The sequence below is a fragment of the Athene noctua genome, chromosome 1 (assembly GCF_965140245.1).
Source record: "Athene noctua chromosome 1, bAthNoc1.hap1.1, whole genome shotgun sequence".
NCBI lineage: Eukaryota > Metazoa > Chordata > Aves > Strigiformes > Strigidae > Athene > Athene noctua.
Genome location: NC_134037.1, coordinates 243,219,720 through 243,239,867, shown reverse-complemented (window position 1 = coordinate 243,239,867; position 20,148 = coordinate 243,219,720). Strand labels below are relative to the sequence as shown.

At 44.0% G+C, this 20,148-nt stretch overlaps 1 protein-coding gene across 3 annotated transcripts in view; it reads right to left on the bottom strand.

Annotated features, from left to right (window-relative positions):
• The window catches only part of ATP8A2 (ATPase phospholipid transporting 8A2), a 351,752-nt gene extending 340,483 nt beyond the window's left edge, over positions 1 to 11,269 (bottom strand). For all 3 annotated transcript variants that reach the window (XR_012634354.1, XM_074915160.1, XM_074915190.1), the window contains exon 1: positions 11,112 to 11,269. Coding sequence is in view for 2 of the 3 variants with exons in the window: in XM_074915160.1 (XP_074771261.1) it covers positions 11,112 to 11,190 (79 nt within the window). In the remaining variant the exon portion in view is untranslated. The remainder of the gene's footprint in view (positions 1 to 11,111) is intronic.
• Between the last annotated feature and the right edge of the window lie 8,879 nt (positions 11,270 to 20,148).

Here is a 20,148-nt window from a genome sequence, read left to right as displayed (position 1 = left end):
AGTGCCTTAGAAAGGATGACATCATCCCTCCCTGTCCTTATCTCAATTTTCTGGGCCCTCTGCCTTCCTCCTTCACAGCTCTGGGGGGGAAAGGGGGAGTGAGAAGCTGCGTGGTGCTCAGTTGCCCTCTGAGCTCAAACCATGGCAGTGTCTTACAAAGAACTTTTAATTTAAGAAAAAAAGATTCTGGTAGGAAGAAGGTCTAAGATTAACTTTTTCCTCAGCTTGCCAGGGATCTCTCTCTACAGAGGAGATGGCATGATAGCCTGATAAAAAGTTTAATGTCTCTCTAAACAACAACAATCATAGCAGGAATGGCCAGTGCGCAGAGCCTGGGAACCTGGCTGTCTAATGAACCAAAAAGTACCAGAAGAAGTACTAAATTATTTAAATCCTATGCTACTTAGCACTTACACAAAACTGCACTGTCTCAACAAAATCATACCAGACCTATTATTGCTGCTACTTTATTCCTGTTTTTCTCTCTTTGGGGTTTTGGCAAAAAGCCCTCAAAGAAAATGGTTTAGGTAATCATCTGGCAGGTCAAAACTTCAACAAAACCATCCAGTGTTCGGGGCTTCAGAATCTTCTTCTTCTCTGGAGCTCTGGATGAACAGTCTTTCATGATGGTGAAAGTTTAGGATTGTTGAGGTCCCTCCTGCAGTTCAGGCTTGGAATGCTTACTGCTCTTTTCCATGCCATGCCAGATGCAGTACTTTGCATCTGACTTAAACTCCTACCAGAACCAATGTGGGTACGCACACCTAAGGAAGACAGCATGCAGTCAGTGATGGAAATGGATAGCAATTTAAATGTCAGGTGTGTCTGCTGTGAGACAAAAGAGACATCATCTGCTTTCAGTGGAAATCCTGCAACTAAAGAGACCTACTGTAGGATCTGGGATTTTGCAGATCTCCTATGACTCAGTCAGAGAGAGGGAATGGTAACAGGGAGATGCTGTGTATGGAAGATGATGCATATATAGTCCCAGCTACCAGAGACCTGTGATAGAAGGGCTCCCTGGCATACATTTGAGGAAAGCATCATCTGTGTTATTGGGCAATTTTAGGTTGATGGCACACGTTACAACTCACAGTAGCAAGCTCTTGATAAACTGGCATTAGGTTAGAAGACATGTGCCATCCCACCTCCTGAGTAGGTAATGTATAAATTTAGCTCTCTTGACATTTGATTGCCAGCTGTATCCAAAGGCTATCCATATTCCAGAGTGAAAAAAATACACAGTATGGAATTCAGGATGTCAGAGAATATAGTCCAAGCATCAGGACACTCTCAGAGTTTTTATCTCTTTCTGCACACAGTCACACTAAAAAAATCAAAAGGCAGAGGTTCTTTACCATGGTTCTCTATCCCATGGTTTGTAGGGGCATACGCATTTTCTTTTATCAGTTCAGACTACTCCCTTGGACAGCCACAGCTGTGCTGCTTTGTAGTGACTTCATGTTGTCCTCTTCTGGCTTCCAGAGAAACTGATTTATTTTCCTCCTGTTGGCAGGACTTTTAGGGATACTAACTCCCTCCTTCCCCCTCTGCCACCATGCTCTTCAATTATTTTACAGTTCTCATGTTATTGCCTTTATGAACTTTTTGATATTTCCAAAACAATTATTGGTCATTTTTGAGTAAGAAATTAAACTGAAACTGAAATGACAGCAGACACCACAGATCATCCCAGTCCAGCATGGTAAAAAGGAAGTACTGGAATATACTGCACATGATGGTTGTTATTGTTCAGTCAAAATCAGATAATAAGTGCTGGTGCTATTTTACAACCTACTTCTGGAAAGCTCAGTGTATACAGTGGGTTTCCCACCCATGAAGTTCCTGGTTCTGAATGGTGTTTAAAAATACAAACCTAGAAGCAAAAGCCTGTTAAAAAGTTCAGATCATCCTATTCCAGATGATTATTTTATAGTCCTTTACATATACCAATCAAATTCAGCTACAAGATCAAGCTAGATTTCTTTCCCACCATTCTTTCTGGAAAGCTATTCTAAACAGTTGTCTTATATTTAGAAATATGCATACTACTTTTAGACTAAATGTCTGTGAAAGTTTGTTCTTGCACCAGCACTATCCTCTACTTGAAATAATTTTTCTCTCTCTTGACTATATGTTCAGAAACTTAACTGTTTAGATGATAGCTAGGCTGACAGAAGCTTGCGTTTTGTAGCTGGTAAGTAAAATACCAAAATACTGTGGAGTTCACAATAAATACAGAAGTATTGACCAAACTGAAATGACATATTCTGTCCTGAAGAGCTTCATCACAATCAGAACATCAGCTGTAGTGGCCCCTTGAGTAATGTGCATCTATACACTATGTTACGAGATTACATTGCCCTCACCCTCTCCAGAATATGTATTTTTAATTCTTCCTATTATAGGGGCTCGACATAATGACCTGAAATGATATCCAACTCCAATTTCTCAAGATCGAACATATCTAAAATAGCTCTAAAATGAGTTCCTTTGCACATCTGCATGTTAATAAATTTACCAATAATTGCACTTTCCTGAAGTGCCTTAATTTGGGACCCCAAAATATTTTTGCTTTTTCTGTAAGAAATCAAGTCTTTCTCCTCAAATCTTTCAGCTCTTTCTAGCCACTCCTTTCCTTTCTGAAGACTGATCACCCCCTTTTGTTACCCTAATGAAGATTTGTAGGATTTAAAATCTTTTGAAAGATCAAATAAGCAAATTTCAGATTTGTAAATAAAAGAACAAGAGGGTAAGAACCTTTTAGTTTATTAAAGAATGTGAGAAAACTTCAGCAAGGGTGAGAATTTTAGTTAAGGAGTAAAGACTGAATAGTCCCTGCTCTTCAGGCAACACAGGATTAGGATGAGTTTGACTGGGGGCAGGGAGGGAGAAGGACAGCACCATCTCCTCCTGTCTGGCCGGTAAACTCTTAGAAAAGCTCTTTGTTCCCCCTACCACCAGGCAGAGAAATGATACAAGAATGGCTTCCAGGTGCAGACCTTTATTAGTGAAACTCTGGGAACAAGCTTTAACCACTGATCTGTAAAGCTGAACTGGTCTTCTCCCCAGTCTGGGGAGCGCCACATACATTAATTCCCCTGTCTTTCTGTCCCTCTTCAAAACAAGGCACCAGGATTGAGGTCAATGCATTTCAGTTCAGTAGCCATGGAACCACTGAAGCAGGAACTATGCTGCCTTCTCAGTGATGCAGAAAAGTTGAGTAAATGACAACTGGATTTCAGTTTAAAGCTTCCACGTTACGTCCTGGTTTCCATCAGTGTAACTGATATGACAAATGCAGATGTAGCCTCTGTATCTGTTTCACAGTTATGATGGCTGCTGTTGACTTTGCAGATATTCTTTCAGCATTCTTTGTCTTCCATTTACAAATAAACTGCATCTATTAAGGTGACATTTGCTTTGAGTATTTAAAGGCAAACAAAAGCCTGGGGTATTTGTTTCATATATCCTTCTTATAAGCAGGTTGGATGCTCCTAGATCTCACAGGCACAGGGTGCTGGATTGCCTTCACCACGCTTCATATCAATAGGCAGAACAGCGCTGGGTGAGCAGGAGATAAGACCTGAGCCCTTCTTCTATTCAAAGTAGCAAATGAATCAGGGTGGTGTTACTGTAGTGAGATAAACACTTTTGCTTTCACTCTTTATGACTACCTACTTATTCACTGAAATGAAATAAATGGGTCATCTGCATTTGAGAGATTAGGAATTAAAAAATCAAAACCTTCCAGTCAGTTTTCAGCAAAATCTAAGGCCACCTTCTCTTCCTTACAGAACCTATACAACCAATTTCAGTTGTGTTAATCCTGATTTACAACACTCTAAAAGAAGGTAGGTTCATCAGACCAAACCCTTGGCTAAAGGAAACTGACATACTTTGTTCTACCTATTATGAATTACAAGTCTGACCCAATCATGGCTCTTCCATTCTAGTCAAGTGGAAGACAAGTTATTTATTTGCACTTTGCACTGATGCCCCTGTGCAACAATTTCCAAGCTGTTCATGAGAAATAAAAATAACAAAAATATCCTATGCAAGGGTGGAAAGCAGGAGAAATACATTTAAAAATCCACCGTATGTCTTGTGGTTCTTCAGCACAACATGAAGGTATTGAGACTAATTTACCGACATCTCATGTTCTTTCTAATTTAAACTAGTTTTAGTGCTCACTTCAAGAACAACTACATTGTTAAGAAACACCTCTAGCTGTCTGGAAAACATCCTTTGAATGTCATATACTTGTAAGTGACATTCTAACTATATGGATTATGTCACTTCTCCAAGAAGTGTAAATAGGTAGTTTGCTTGGGTCACTCATTAAAATCTGTATCATGTCAGATTTGCCTTATCATGCCTTGACTTGAAATACAAAATTTAGCATTTCTGTTTTCAGGTATGCTTGCTCTGTTCTTAGCTTCCAGTATTCACATGAAAAATGTCCAGAATCAAGAATTACTGCCATGGTAAGACATGGATCTAAGCCTGAGAGCCAGGACCTTCCAAACAGGCAGGCAGCTATCCACTCCTTAGGCTGGAAAGAAACTGCCGAGGAACTTTTCTAGTAAACAGATTTCATTATGAAAAGGTGACAATAATGCTAATCAAAAAACTGAAAGCTTTCCAAACAAATACTAGAATAACTGTTCAAATAAAGTTTTCAATACTGATACTTTTTTTTTCAGTTTGCATTAAAAAAAACAACTTACACACTTTTACTTTTTTTTTCTCAATCGTCCACATCAACAATCTTTCACAAGTTATCCTTTGAGTGTACCAGCTGAGAATCGGTTATCTAAAGCTCTCAGATGCCATGTCTTACATACCTGCAACTGCTCCAAAAGGTTTAGCTAGAAAAGATAAGAGACTGAAAGGAAAACATTTGTGTTGATAAAAAAGGCTGTCCCAGAAGCAGAAAGCTGTTGCTGCAGAGATGTTCCGCTGCCTTGCAAAGTCTAATATATTGTTCTGCTCTACCATACAAGAAAGATTTTGTGATTAACTATCCCTTGAAAGAACCTGTCAGTAATCAGGCTCTACAGACACTGTCTGTAACAGATATTCTGATATTTGCACTACTACAAACTAACGAAAATGTGCCACAATGCAATATGGTACAGGAAAACAAATATGAAACAGTAATCTATTATAATAAAGCTAACATAGGTGCTAGTAATCTTCACAAGTAGCTAATCAGTACTCTCAGATAAGATTATTTAGAGGGTACACTTGACAGCTCAAAGGGAACTGAACAAGCTAAGAGTACCACTGTGTAGCAGGCCTACGGAGTATCACTTGACAACCTTCCAGAAGAGCAGAAACGGATGACATGGTTGTTTATAGGCCCTCATCAAGTCTTCACTACAATAAAAATGCCTTATGAATTGGTAACTAATTGGAGAGTGATCAGTTTGAGATGACGCCATCAATTTTAAGATGACTATCCAAAACGCCATGTAGAGTCAATAGGAGCTGTCAACTTGAAACTCCTTGGGCAGGGAAAAAGAGTTAATTATCAAAAAAGAGAAATGCTTTAAATTAGTATCATTTCTGAAGCCATAGATTTCCATAGAACTTCCTACAGAGTTAGCAGAGATCAAGACTGTACTCAAACCTCACGGCAATGAAAATGCCACTAAATTACTGTTCTTTCTGTACCCAGTAAGGGCAGTTCCACTGTCTTGGAGATACTCTCGGATCCTGAACAGACAAACACGTTTCCTTGCAATCATTTTACTTTCAGATGTTTTAATCCTGCATGGAATTACAACAGCATTACTGCCAAATCACACTAGCACTGAAGTACTTTTAGGTCTACCCAGAAAATGAGAATGACACTGACTCACCCAGCACAGGGAAATACACTAGAAGCAGGTACTGCTAGGGAACTGAAATATGAAACAAAAGCCCTATGCAGAGAGAGTGAAACAAAGAACAAATAAAATAGTTCCTATAAATAGACAATGCATGTGTCTGTTTTCAACAGTTATGAATATAGTCAAATAGCATAACGTAAGAGAGTTCATATATTGGCTATACAGTGGAGTGGAAATTTTTATTTTTATTAAATACATTTAATTTAATTTTTAAAACTGAAGGTTAGTTAAATCTCTTCTCTCTTCAACTAACTCCTAAATAACTGTGTTCCCCATCATCTGAGTGGTTTAATCTTTAATAGACTTATTCAGGATCTTACCTTCCCTGTTACAGTAAGGCAAAAGGTGTTTCTTCTGCCACACTACTTAGGACCTTGTTTATTTATCAAGTTACTCCACAGTAAACATGAATACAACATCTTTTTCCAATTCAGTGTTGTCAGCAAATGTATTTTAAACTCCCTCCTATCCTAATGCAAACAAACTCTCACAGGCAGATAAGCTTTGAGTTACCCAAGACAGAAGAAGTTCAGGTTGTCCTCCAGTTAGCCTTGTCACTTGTCACCACCTCACTTTACAGTTGAGCAAGATCTCACACTACTTGAGAAGACTACACTTTGTGCTACTATAGAAATGTAGTTATAAACATGAGGTTTATTCTGATGAGGTCTGGCTGAAAAGACGTAATTGTCACTGGTGTTTATGGAAATAGGATCAGGCCTTTGATGTGACTGAATGAGCTGCACATTGTACTACATTATGTGCCAGGTAAACATGGGTTAAAACAAACAGGAGCTCCCTAACACTGACACAAAATTACCACCACACAGTTTGAGTGTGTGCATAAACACACATGTACTTTAGTCTTCACCTGGAAAAAACTTTCTCATCATAGGACAGGATTTCTGTGTGCCAACGCTGTGGTTGCAATCATCTTGCTAGATGTTTCCGTAACTATTGGTAACGTTAATGCGCATTAAATGTATTTGCTGAGGAAGTACACCCCTCTGCTTAGTGCCCAGTGTCAGTATGCCTGCCAGGTGCATTTCTCACAGAAGAATAAGGTTTTTGCTCTTAGTTAAACATTAAAACATTTAGATTTTAGCAATCCGTTTGCTCAGCACTGTACTGACCACATTCATAGGGTTTGTTTGCTTAAAAATGCATTCAGGACAACTGCTAATCTGCCTGCAAAAGATGCTGTAGATAACCCGTGAGTTCAGGTGACTTCAGTGAGCTTCACAGTGAAAGCTTTAGCTTTGACCATGCTTCTTATACTGTCTGAACCTGACCTCCACAATAGCAAAATGCACCTTTGGAGCAGCAATAGCAATAAGTAAATAGTGCAAAGCTAAGTATTTCACCTATAGCTACTATATGTTTTACTTTTGTCTACAAGAATTATGCCTAATCTGTAAATGACTACAGGTGAAAGCTTTGAGCAAAATACAAGTGTCTGTGTGCAACTGTAACTGCTCTGTATGACAGTTCCCAACAGTTGCAATCATGGTAATGTACTATCACAGCACAAAACCAGGATCTAGTCCAAAGAGATTCTTACACAGACATTCCTCTGAGAAAAGAAAGAGACGGATCCTTTACAATCAGAAGGGAGTAAGACTCTGAGACAGTTGCTGTTCTTAAGACCAAATACACAGCATAAAATAAGCAAGTATTTCAGGGGAAATGTAGATGGAAAAGGTATAAAAGGAGTATGATTTCATACCATGAAATTGTGTTTGTATTTCAGCTCCTCAGGTCCTGAGAGAAAATTCTGCCACTGCCTTTACACTAAAAATATTTCTTCTTGCTGATGTGCACCACTGAGCAGTTGAGAAAGACCACAGTAAATGACATCAAGATCATTTATACCTTTAATACATTCTAAAGCTGGAATTTGAAATTTTTCACCAAAAAATGCTATTGTGTAATCATCCAATGTGTTATTGACAGTTGCTTATTTTTAGTGACTTTAAGGAGGCAGGAAGGAGGAGACCAAGTTAGTCTTTGATGTCTGTGGTTCCAACAATGAAGAGCTGGGGACTTCTTTGAGAATAATTTAAATCTAACCAATTTAGCTCAGCTGGTACAATATTACAGCAATAAAAAGATTTAGTTATACCAAAAAAAAAAATCAATTAATGAGCAAACGCATAAAAAAGAAGAGGACTGATCATCTGACTAGCAGGAGCTGACTTGCCATCTCCTTTTCACATCATCTGCTTTTCTGTGAAGTCCTCTGTACCGGTGCTAAGCAGGTTTAAAACTCTGTCAAATATATCAATTACATTTTATACTGTATTAGCACATGTGGAAGCACACTACAAAATGCAGGAGGGTAGAAAATCACAACTGGATCTGACATGAAAAGACATCATTAGACCATCACAGAAAAAGTGTTCTCCTTTACTGAACAACGTCTGTAAGCTACTGCAATACTTCATACAGTATGAAAATAAATTTCTGTGATCCAAACTAAAAACTAATACTTTAAGATTATCAAAACTCTCTCAAAAGTAAACAGAAGTAGCAAACTACAATTGAAAGCAGGAAACATCTTCTCTTCCAAAAAGGCAAGAAGGTAGAATATTCTGATACATAGGTGCCAAGAAAAGTGCAGTGGATGCAGACAGGGTTACCTGACCCTAAGGATAACAAAAGGGTGACCAGTCCCCCCCTCCACACCATTCAGCTCAGAAAAATCTTCAGATTTTGCAGTGCCACCACACAACCACATCTGAACTGCTTTTCAGCTGATAGTTGGTCAGTCTCCAAATGTGTGCTTTTACAGTTGGGTTCATGCAGCTCAGAGCCCCTTTGGTCCACACAGACAGACAGCAGGTCTGTACACCAAGCCACAGCATGCTGTGAAAAACAGACCCTTCTCCATCTGTTCCCTGTGGTCATTCAAGATCATATAGGCTGGTAGTGAGCCGCACTGGCACTCATCTAGGTAACCATCTGATGGCTAATGGTGACGCAAGCAAGGCAGTGGGAGTACGCAGGAAAAAGGAAGGCAGGACCTTCTCTCTGGGCAGCAAAGAGCTTGCCTCTGGTTGTCCTAAGCCACCAGAGCTGGCTCTGGTGTCCTAAGTCAACTACAATCATATCCTTCATTAAGTCTATGTAATAAATTACACAGACCTCTATTATGTATCTTCATAGGCATTATATATACCTATACTAGATATTACTCTTGTTATCCTCAGAAAAATATTCTAAATAGGAAATATATTGTTCACAGCTGAAAGCAGTGATTTTCATGCTAACCAGCAACCCCCAGCTTTCTTGAGAGTATCATCAAATTTGGATTTCACTTATGTGAAATGAAGGGAACATGTGAAAGTCTAAAGCTGTGTATAGATAAATCCCTGCCAGAAGACTGGGTTCCTCAGGCACCCAGAGCATGACTGAGGTGCAACTTAACCACCTAGATCCACAAGTATGACTTACAAGAGCTGAAGATTAAACTTCTTATGTATCCCATGTTCAAGCTAAACATTCTCCAAGTGCCAAGCATTCAGCATCTAAAGGGCCAGCTATAGGGGAGGGCACCTAGGCATGGATTCCAAACATTAGGTCACAAACAGATCTGCTCAACTGCAGCTCTGGGAAAGGAGCCTTCCTGTCCCAGGACAGGATTTCATATCAGACTGCAGAAGTGGACACAGCCCCAAGCACTGGAGAGTGGAATCAGCTTAACTGCGACTGTTTCATCTGAATGGCTTACGCTGAAGATAAGTAAAGCTGGTAGTGTACTAAATCCTACTCTGAAACCTTACCGTTTCCTGTGAGCTGGCATTACACACCTCTCTGCTTAGCATCCTGCTTACTTCAGCAGTTACTGCAGAAGTCCCTGAGGTTCTGTCCTTATTAGCAGGCAGTGAGGCCAAACAGGGGAATATCACTAGAGTGACCAGGTTGTGACAAGGAGCCAAGGGGAAGGTGGCTTCTCCTTCAAGCTAGCTCTAGCCTGGTTCCATGGGCTGAACAGCTGAGAGTAGCTGGAGGACATCTTCCAGTTCAAGCATCATCCAAAAGCAATCCAGCAAATACTCTCCAAGGTGCTCTGAGATTTAACCCAAAGTAGAGCTGATCAGGAAATATGCTTCAAAAGCACATTCCTTATTCAAGCAAAAAGTGCTGAAGGAGCATTATATTGCACCCTTACTCACCGCAGAGATTGTATTAGGCACCTAAATATTTTACACAGAAAGAGTGTCTCAGCCTTTTACTGGACTGTCTGTAAGTCACAGACAATGTCACTGATACTTCATCTATCTCTAAGTAAAACAGATACCACAAGTGAGTTCTGAATACACCTTGGTCCTATAGAAGTCAGTGGAAGTCCTTTGGGAGCAGACTTACCCCTTCAAAATATTCTATTTTTGTCTGTTTTATTATGAACTAGTTGGAAAACATTTTCCTGAATGAACCTTATGTCCTTCACCGCAAGCTCACTGCAGTGCCTGGTGCTCTCCCCACTCCTGACCACAGGACGGAGGCCCCTGGCCAACCCGGTGGGGTGCGGGGCACCCCTGACTCCCCTCCCCTCCGCCGTCGGTGCTGCCCTTGTCCGGACACCCACCAAGGAATTCTCCTGCCAAAAACTCTAAGAGAAACAAGGGGGACGACACCTTGCCCCCTCCGCAGTGCCATCACGAGAAGGCAGCACCCAAGCTGCCGGTCGGAGCTTGTCCGCCACTTGCCCGGACCCCGCCGTCGCCGGGAAAGGGCTCGGCAGTGCCCTGCTGGCCGGGTGCCCGGTGGGGTGCGGGTGTGGCGGGCAGGGAGCCCCGCGGGGGGGTGCCCAGGGGATGCCAGGGCCCTGCAGGGTGCGGCGACTGGGAGGACTGGGGCGTGGGAAGGCCCCGAGGCTGGGGCCGGGAGGAGGGTGCCCCGTGCCCCCGGGGCGCGGGGGCCGAGCGGGCGGCACTGCCCTGCCCCGCCGGGCCCGGCGAGCCCTCGGGGGCCGCGGCGCCTCCTTCCCGCGCAGGGACACCGCGGGCGGCACTGCGGTATTCCCGCCGCCGCCAGACCCCGACGAAGGCGGTGGCGGCGGGGAGGCGCGGGCGGTGCGGCGGCGGCGGGGCCGAGCGGCCGGGCCGCGGAGGCGCCGTCTCCCTTCCCCTCGCGCTCCTTCCTCCGCCGCGGCGCCTCCTCCCGCCGCCGCTCCCTCCCGCCTCGCCTCGGCTCGCCTCGCCCTTTCCTCACCAGCCGAGGAGTGGATCTTGGAGGATTTCCGCCGCAGGGACATCCTCAGCGCCGTGTCGAGGCCGTCCCTGGTCGGCATGCTGCGGCCGGGCCGGCAGGCGAGGCCCGCGGCCGGCTAGGGCGGCGGCGGCGGCGGCGGCGGCGGGCTGGCCATCGGCCCCCCCTCACGCCGACGCCGCGCTGCGGTGGCGGCCGCTCGCACCGCCGGGGCCCGGCTGCGGGGGCGCGCGAGGCGCGGAGCCCCCGCCGGGCTGGGCGCGCCGCCCGCGGGCCGGGAGGTGCCTCCCGGGGAGGGGGAGAGGCGCCGCGGTGGGGGCCGCGTCCTCCTCCACCCCTTCCCGCAGGGCCGCGGCAGAGGCAGCCCCTTCCCCGCGCGGCCCGGGAGAGGGCAGGGCCGGCCCCGCGCCCCGGGGGGAAACCGGCCTGAGGGGCCGGCGCGGCCCGGCGGCCCCGGGCGCCTACCGGGCTCCTCCGCTAAGCCACCGGGGACAAGGCGGGTGCAGAGCCGGGGGCCCACCGCCTCCTCACCGCGGCTCGGGACACAGCGGCCTCCCGGGGGCAGGGACAGGGGCCCGGCCCGGCGTTGTTGCCCCGTGCTGTGGGTTGCGGACGGGCTCGGGCTGGTCCCCTGAGGCCCCGCACCCTGCAGCCGTCTGTGCCTCCGCAAAGCGCTGCTCCGCTGGTAACAGCCTCCGCAGCCCGAGTACCCACCGTGAACCGTGACAGCAGGTACGACAAAGTCGGGGACTGGGGTGTCAGGGGTTTCTGAGGTGTCTGTCCGAAATTAGTATTTTACTGACATAAATCATCACAACAAAGCCCCCGCGGGGATCAGGATGCCTAACCGGGCTTCTTTGTTCCAGTGACAAGGACATCTTTCCTCACTGTGGCATGCTGCCAGGCTCTTCACAAAAGATACCATTCCTTCCCCACTTAAAATATCTGGTAAATCAAGGATAAAAAAAGAAATCGAGGAAAGATTAATCAATATACCACTTAACTCTTACAGCGCGTTTCCTCTCAGTGCAAAACATTTGCAACCATGAGAATTCACCTACCAAGGACAGGCAAAGGAGAAATGAAATTGAAAGGCAAAAAATTAGCCATAGTCTCTTGATCTTTACAGATGCTGGTCTCAATCAGGCATAGCTTGCAGTGGTTGCCACATCTCGAGGGGTTGCCTTCTCTACTAGGCAAGCTTCAAGGTAGGATGGTTTAAATGAGGCAGAAGCTCCCATGGGATGAGGATGTATTGAGCTTTGGAAACACTTACTACATAAGAAATGGACCCCAGTACCTTGAAGGTCTGTGAAAAATGGCCTTGAAGGTCTGTGTAAAATGGCCCTATATCTGTGTTTACTATATGGAGTTGGCTAGCATACAAGATGAGGAATCTGAGTGTTATTTCAAAGATCGTAAATAATGCTAAACCGCTGAATCTCACTGTACTTTGGTGTCCTCATGTATAATATGGAAACCGATATTTTACAGCTACAACTTCGCACCTTGTAAATACAAAGTCGTTTAGACTGCAGCATTTTACACTGACTTCACTGAGTACATCATAGTCCATGTGGAGATGTTCACTTTGGGACAGGGCTGCTGCAGACACAAATTTCTTGGCCTGTGAGAAGCTTTTACTCTTGTGGGTTTTGTTGATCTGGGAGAAGGCTGTCCCACGAGGTTTTGTGAATGAAATCATCTGGTAAGGGCAATGCTGAATGTTGGCATTCCTGCATGCCTTTCCCATTTTAAGGTCATGACATGGAGCTGGTTATTTTCATGAACATGATTTTCTCCATCAGCTTACTCTTTTGCCTCTCCAAAAATTATCTTCTGTTGTGGTCAGTGGTTTTGCACCAGTAGGAATTGCCTGGAGAACAGAAAATTCACATATGTTGTTAGCTAGCAGACAAACTAAAGTGAAGTTTGCTTTGGGTTCAAGCTGTCAGACCAAAGTCAAGGAAAGCGCTCAAAAAAATAACCAGAAAAGAATGGCAACTCCTGGTTTCATGTTTACTTTCTCTTCAGAAGTTAACTCTCAGGTGAACAGTGTTTACAGTACACTGCAAGTATTGTCGGTTGTGAGCCGTCAGCCCTGTCAGCCTGCAAGCCCAAGTAACAGCTAAATGCATTAATTCCTTCTCATGCTGCACTTGCTTTCACCTCTGCGCCCTCAATGTTCTCCAAGAGTGCTCCATCTAACACACCATCTGGCTTGCATCTATGCAGGGCTACTCAGTCGCATAAACTTGACTACTCAAGCTCTTCGAAGAGATTTAATTACCCAACACACACCAATCTCAACAAGCCTGAGGTGTATCCCTGTGGCAGACAGATTCCTGAGCATTAGCAACCAGGCATTTCAGTGATGCTTAATGACATGGAAGGAAGAAAAAACATCTTTGCCCCTGCATAGACTGTGAGCATCAGAGGCCTGCCTGCAATATCTATCTCCAGTCACAAGTTGATGTAATCATACACTGCAGTCTAACGGGAAGTCAAGGGGAGGAAGTGGACTGCAAAATTGTCTAAGGAAACCAAGTGTGGAGGATAATCTCAGCAACTGAGAAGGAGCCTGTATCCTGTTCAGCAGGCTTACGAGTAGGGCCTGCAGGAAAGCTAAGTGTGCAGTCCGGAGGTGAACGTGAGTTGGTTGTGTTTCTGAAAGCTCATGTTCATTAATAACCAGGTGAGAAGTAGCAGGGTAGCCCTGAGTTTTGAGAAAAGAAACGAATTGTTCAGCTGTGCAGGACTCACCTTTGTCATCTTGTTATACAATGCCTTTGTCATAATGCTGATGTGCACTAAATTGTGTATTATCAGACCATGAGTCATGTCAGTATAATTCCCTGGGGTCTGTCATAATGGCTCCATGGTTTGAATGATGTATCAAAAACCAGGAGTTGGTATTTTTCAAATTACAATGTGCTCACTTTTCTAGTATTTATAGCAAATGTACTTTCAAAGAGCTCAGTATGCATAATAATTATTTTAATGTAATAAATAAAGCAAAGGCAGGAAAATGGTCCTGTGGTTAATGTGCCAGGCTGGGAGACAGGATATCTTTATTCTATTTCTGACTGTGCCAGATACTGTCTGGGACCTTGGAGAGACTGTTAAGCACAAATTTCCAAACGATGCATCCTTTTCTCCAATTATTAATGTTATGCACAGAGTTTTGTTCTGAAAAAAAAACCAAATTACACCATACTCAGGATTTATTAGTAGTACAGCAGAAAACTTAAAGTCTAATCAAAGAGCTATTAGGTTAGAGCTAATCATTGCCAAAATATAAAGAAAAAACCCAAAGAATCTACTACTACCAAAAAAAAAACCAAAAACCAAACAAAAACCCCTAACAAAACAGAAATAATAACACAGTTAATTTTTTTGTAGACACACTCTTCCTGTCTGTCCTTTTATTGATGTTGTGCTTACCCTCCCGCTGCCCCTCTGGCAGCTAGGGTTGACAATGCCAGCCTTCCTCAGGCAGTGGGTGTTGGGACTGTGGCTGCCTGTCGATGTCTTCCCAACAAGTTCTTTGCTGAGAAAAGCAAAGAACCATTATGGGGCCATTTTTATATGTTTTTTAACACGCCTTTACACGTTGCTCTTTCTTCGTTTGTCTACAGCTCCATGTTACGTCCAATTTTACTATATGTGATGCCATTTATGTATGTCACATACTTGTTTTTTGTTCTTTTTGTTATCCCTAAACCAGCTTTGCCCAGCACCCAGATTTGCACTGCTTTAGCTGCTACTAAAGAGAGCTCTATAGCCCTGAGTTCCCCAGTGCCAAGGCTATGGCCCTTTTTTTATCATCCTATGCCTCCTCTACAGTGTTCTGTGTCCCCAATTTCTAGGCACTCTGCTGTCATACCAGGCCTGTATTCCTCTACCTGTTTATATCTACCATCATTATGTTAGTTATAAATATCTCATTCTACACAGTATAACTTTCTGTCACTCTCCATGTAAAAAAGCTACAGTCGTACCATAAAAAGTTAAGCAAAAGTAAAACAGTTAGACATAGCCACCTGCTCGTTAGAGAAATTGCTGTTACAGGTAAAGAAAGGAAAAAGAAAGCCACAGAGAGGTCAAGAAAAGCTCAAACAAAACAAGTCTCAGTCCTGAGGCCTTGCAAAGTCAGTACAAAGCTTGTGGCCTCCTACCAGCAGTGGTGTTACTGGGCTACAGGACTAGACTAATCACATGCAAGTTCTGCTTGTCTAACTCTGCTTGTCTTCAGAAATCCACAACAAACTGTCTTGGTCTTAAACCAAATCTTTGTGCTGTGGTGCTTTGCCCTTGTTTACATGCATAGGATTAAAACCACCATGGTGCAAATTACATGCTGAGATAAATGGGAGGTATTTGTCAGTCATCGTGAGATTTTAAAAAAGATCAAAAAGCCAGCACTTGCTGTTTCTAGATTCATAGGGGAAGCTACTTCCAGATCCAGAAAGTGTGCTTAGCATCACTCAAGAAAACATATGAAATCATTTATGGATCTTCTTTGCATAGATGCTGTATCTCTATAGACTGATACAGGACATGATCATAGTACATGAATATACATTAATGTATGTATGGCCCACCTGTAGCCTTTGAAAGGATCTGATAGCCTCCTGTACTTTCTAGTGCAGAAGGGGCTTCACTCAACAATACACTGCTCTTACAGTTAACCATAGCTCACAGATTTAACCTGAAAAAAAGATGATGTCTTGCACATGCAGTGGGTGCACGGGAGAGGGGTGGCAGGGTGGAGGAAGGGTAAACCATAGCCTGTCAGTGCAGTGGTGGATAAAAAGGTCAAGGATTTGGAAATGTAGGCACTTCATTATTCAAGACCCATTCAAAGCTCATTCAAGGCTATGAAGTTCTTTCCTCCTATTTCCAGTGGCAATTTTCCATCCAACCGAAAATAATCAGTACCAGGCACATCAAGGTTTTCCAGATGACTTTTGAATAATGACACATGTAAATAAAATTATAGCGAGTAGAATAATCACACTGATATGTTGGAAACTGGAATTGGTACTCATTTGTATCAGGAGGTGATCTGTGATTTGCCTGAAAAATATTGAGCCCTTTCTATATTAACACTAACAACACCAGTGAAACTATATACAGAAAAATAATGTATTTTTTTCGGGTTTATTCAAGACTAAGTACTTACTATAACAACTGTTGGGGCTTCATCATACCTGCAGGTTAATTCAGGAAACAAACATCAGTGTTATTACTTTACCAAAATAACTTCAAGTTTGCATGCTTTTAAACATACATTCAAAATGCAGTAAGCCAAATCAGAACAAGTAATTTTTATTCCATGATAGTGGTGTCCACTGAAGGAATTCATCAGGCTGGCAACTGATGGAAAACTCTGTAGAACAACCCTTACAAATGCTTTGCACAGAAAGGACATACGGCACAGTAGGCCATAGTTTAGACATTCCCTCATCTTAGTCTCAGCCAAGTTCGTAAATAACTAGTAATGAAGAAAAAATTGTACTCTTAAGCAAAGAATAATAATACTGGAGAAATCAAAAGCTTAATGAAAAAATCACAGAATCACAGAATCATCTGGGTTGGAAAAGACCTTGAAGATCACCTAGTCCAACCATTAACCTAACATTGACAGTTCTCAACTACCCAAATGTTTAAGATTAGTTTCGTTTCCAGAATGTAAATAGTTCTCAAAATCCATGAGGTGTATTTTCATTTTTTTCACTCACTCCTTTGTCCCACAGCTAGGTTGCTAGCTCATTTGAGTCCAATGTTCTCTGCCTTTGTAATCAATGGGATTGGTGCAGAGGGATTCCAAGGCACTCATAGAACGTTCCCATACTGATTTGATGGCACTCACTTGGTACTGTTGTAAAAAAAAAAAAATGCAGAAAAGCAAAAGTTGGTCCCAGTCAGATGTGTTCAGAAGGACTGAATAGAAGCTTGAGAGAACTGACACAGTTGTTAAGATGAAAGCATACCCTGCAGCAAGCGTGTAAGCGTTCCAAAATACATTTTGAACCAGCTATTATATCCAGGCCACCATTTGATTTGAAATAGAGTTCAGTATATGGTATATCCGTGACTTATTTAAAATATTTGGATACCTTAAAAAATAAAATGCCATATACAACATAGGATATTAAAATAGGATAGGATTTTAAAACCACCGAAGTACAGTTTAATATGAGAGGCATTTTGCATACCCTAGGGCCCAGAATTCACGGCACTGGTCGTTTGCAGTGTTTTGGCTGACTGGGCTAAAGGGCACGTTGCTCTCTGCCCTGCTGCTGTTGAGGAAACACGCCCGACCCGTGCCCCACACACCGAGGTTCCCTCCGTTGCTGAGAGGCCGTTTCCGCAGGCCGGAAACGCGCTTTTTCGACACGGGTCTCCCCGCGGCGTATGACGGAGGGGCAGTATCACCGTCCGCATTCCTCCGGGGCGCAGGAGGCGTGGAGAGCGACGGTGGCTTCGGCTGCGGCTAAGGGGAGCACAGAGCCGGCGCAGGGAACCGCGACTGCCGAGCGCAGGCCGCGGGGCCCCTGCCCTGGGCGCGCCGCGTTACCGGACACCAAACGCCGCCGGGCCCGCGGCAGCCGCCGGGCGGCGGGTCAGCACCTCGGAGAGCTCCCGCGCCGCAGGGCCGCTCCCCGCGTCTCGGCGTCCCCAGGCCCAGCGAAACGAGGGGCGCGGGGTAAGGCGGAGGGAAACCCCCGCCCCTCCTTCACACGGCAGCGCTGGCCCTGCCCTGCCGTGCGCGGGCATCAGCGGAGCAGGAAGAGGAACCTTTTTTCCCCCCATCTTTATTTCTTGCCCTCCCTGACGGAAGAAGCTGCGGCTCGGAGGGAGGAGCAGCGTGTCTCCCCTCGCTCCCCGGGGCCCCCCGCTCCCCACCCGCCGGTGCTGTGTCGCCGGGTCACCTTCGCCTTGTGAGAGAGGTCGGCGCTCCGGGCCTTGCTCCTTGCCGTCTGGCGCCCTCTCCTGCCGGGCCACGCGTCCCCACCTTGGAAGCAGGAGCTTGAATCGGCGAGAAGCAGGTCCCGGGAGCGCGCAGGGGTGCGCCCTGGGCTGCTCTCGGACCCTGGGCGCTGGGGCTCCGGTCAGGCTTTGCCTCTCAGCATTTTCCCGTCCCGAACAGTCCGTCTCATTCATACTGTTCTGCCTCCCCCACTTTTATCACCGTCAAAGTTAGCACGAATCACGTCATCGTATTTTCTGAAGTTTTTGGTGTCTCATACTGCATTACCCCCAGGGCCATGAGCTATACAAGCAACATGGTTCATGTAGTGAGGCGGGAAAGGAGCTACAACTTGATCCATGTGACGGGCCAAGGCACAGTACAGATGCAGGGGAATTCTGTGAACTGAGTGACTGACACCACCTGGGACGCCAGCATGGTTTGAGACTCATGTACAAGAAAAAAATAAAAATAAAATTGGAGTCCGTGAACTTGGAGATGCCTTAAAAAAATACGGGGCTAAATTTTAGAAACCTGTTGCTGAAATAACCCCAAACTTGGGTTTTTACTTCAATTTCACATCAAACAGAAAATTTCAAGAAAAACAAATTAACCAAAAGGAATTTAAACAATAGGGAAAAGATCTCAGATGTCACAATATTGCAGATAGCCCCAAACTGTGATGTCTATACAATGCTAAAATAGCCCAACAGAAGGACCTGAACCTAAATGTGTAATAATTCTAATTTAATCATTACACTGTGATGCTTATATTGTTTCCTTATTGATACATGCTTTTTTCTAAAGAATTCAATTTATATATGTACATATATGCATGTGTGTGTACACACAGAAGCATAACCTACAGTGCTAGGCAAGGAATATGATTCTTACTGCATGCTTGTTCAAGTTCACTGCTACACATACACACACTAACTACACACTAACTGTATGCTCACACACATACCGGCATTTCCTATTCTTTAGGTGCTTATATATATTATATACACTGTTAACATTGAAGGAATGGAATAAACAGCAAGCAAAATGTGTTTAAAGTAAAAGGAATAGTACTGGCAACGAAAGTGCTCTGTTCATGCACCACTCACTCAGCTATGGGCAAGACCTCTGTATTAAAATAGCAACACGGTATGCTTTCCTGAGCATGCATGCTTAAAGGTAAAGGGATGAGCCATTATTAATGGAGCTCAGACCTGTGTGAACTGCAAAAAGAGCTCACAGCCTGTGTAAGTTATGTCAAATGTTCAGCACAGTAGAACCAATGTTGCTTAAGGAAATACATTATCATGAAACTGGCCTAAATGAAGGCTTAATACTAAAGATAAGACAGAAGGGTGAAGATAAAAATTAAAGTGCTTTTCTTGGAAGTAGAAGTAAGCGATATACTATATTTGTTCCACTTTACTCAGGACAAGAACCCCAACTGTGGGTTATAAATGCCTGAAGTTAGGCCTTTGTAAAGGACTGCTTAAAATAACAGGACAAAGTGATCCCACATATCCCCTTACAGCTGTTCAACCTGTAGAAAAAAAAATCAAAGCTGTTTTTGTTTTGTTTTATTGCATATGTTTCATTTTTGCACTTCCAGCAATTTACATTACACTAAAGATAAATTTAGTGGTGGGATAAACACCTTCTGGAATAAGTGAGAATGCCAAGGAGCAACTTGCACTCAACTGGTATTTGGGGAACCTGCTCCAGGTCTCATTTAGACTAGTCAAAGTCCAGTGTAAGCCAAGGGAAGAAAAAAGGAAGGGGAAGAAACTTTGCTTTGAGGTACCTTGTGCCTCCAAAAGGTGGGCTAACCCCATTCCCACCATAAACGAGAGCGGGCTGAGGCAATGCTGCAGAATGCTGGGCAGTACTCACCTGTTCTTGATTGTTTCTGTGTGCAGGCTGAAATCACATAGCTGCACAGCATCTCAGGAGGGCAAACGATACATTTAATTTTAAAGACCCATCTCTGAGTGCTGCACATTATAGTGTGCCCATTTCTTTTGTTGTGTATGCTGCTCTGATCAAAGCTCGGTATGCAAAGCCCCA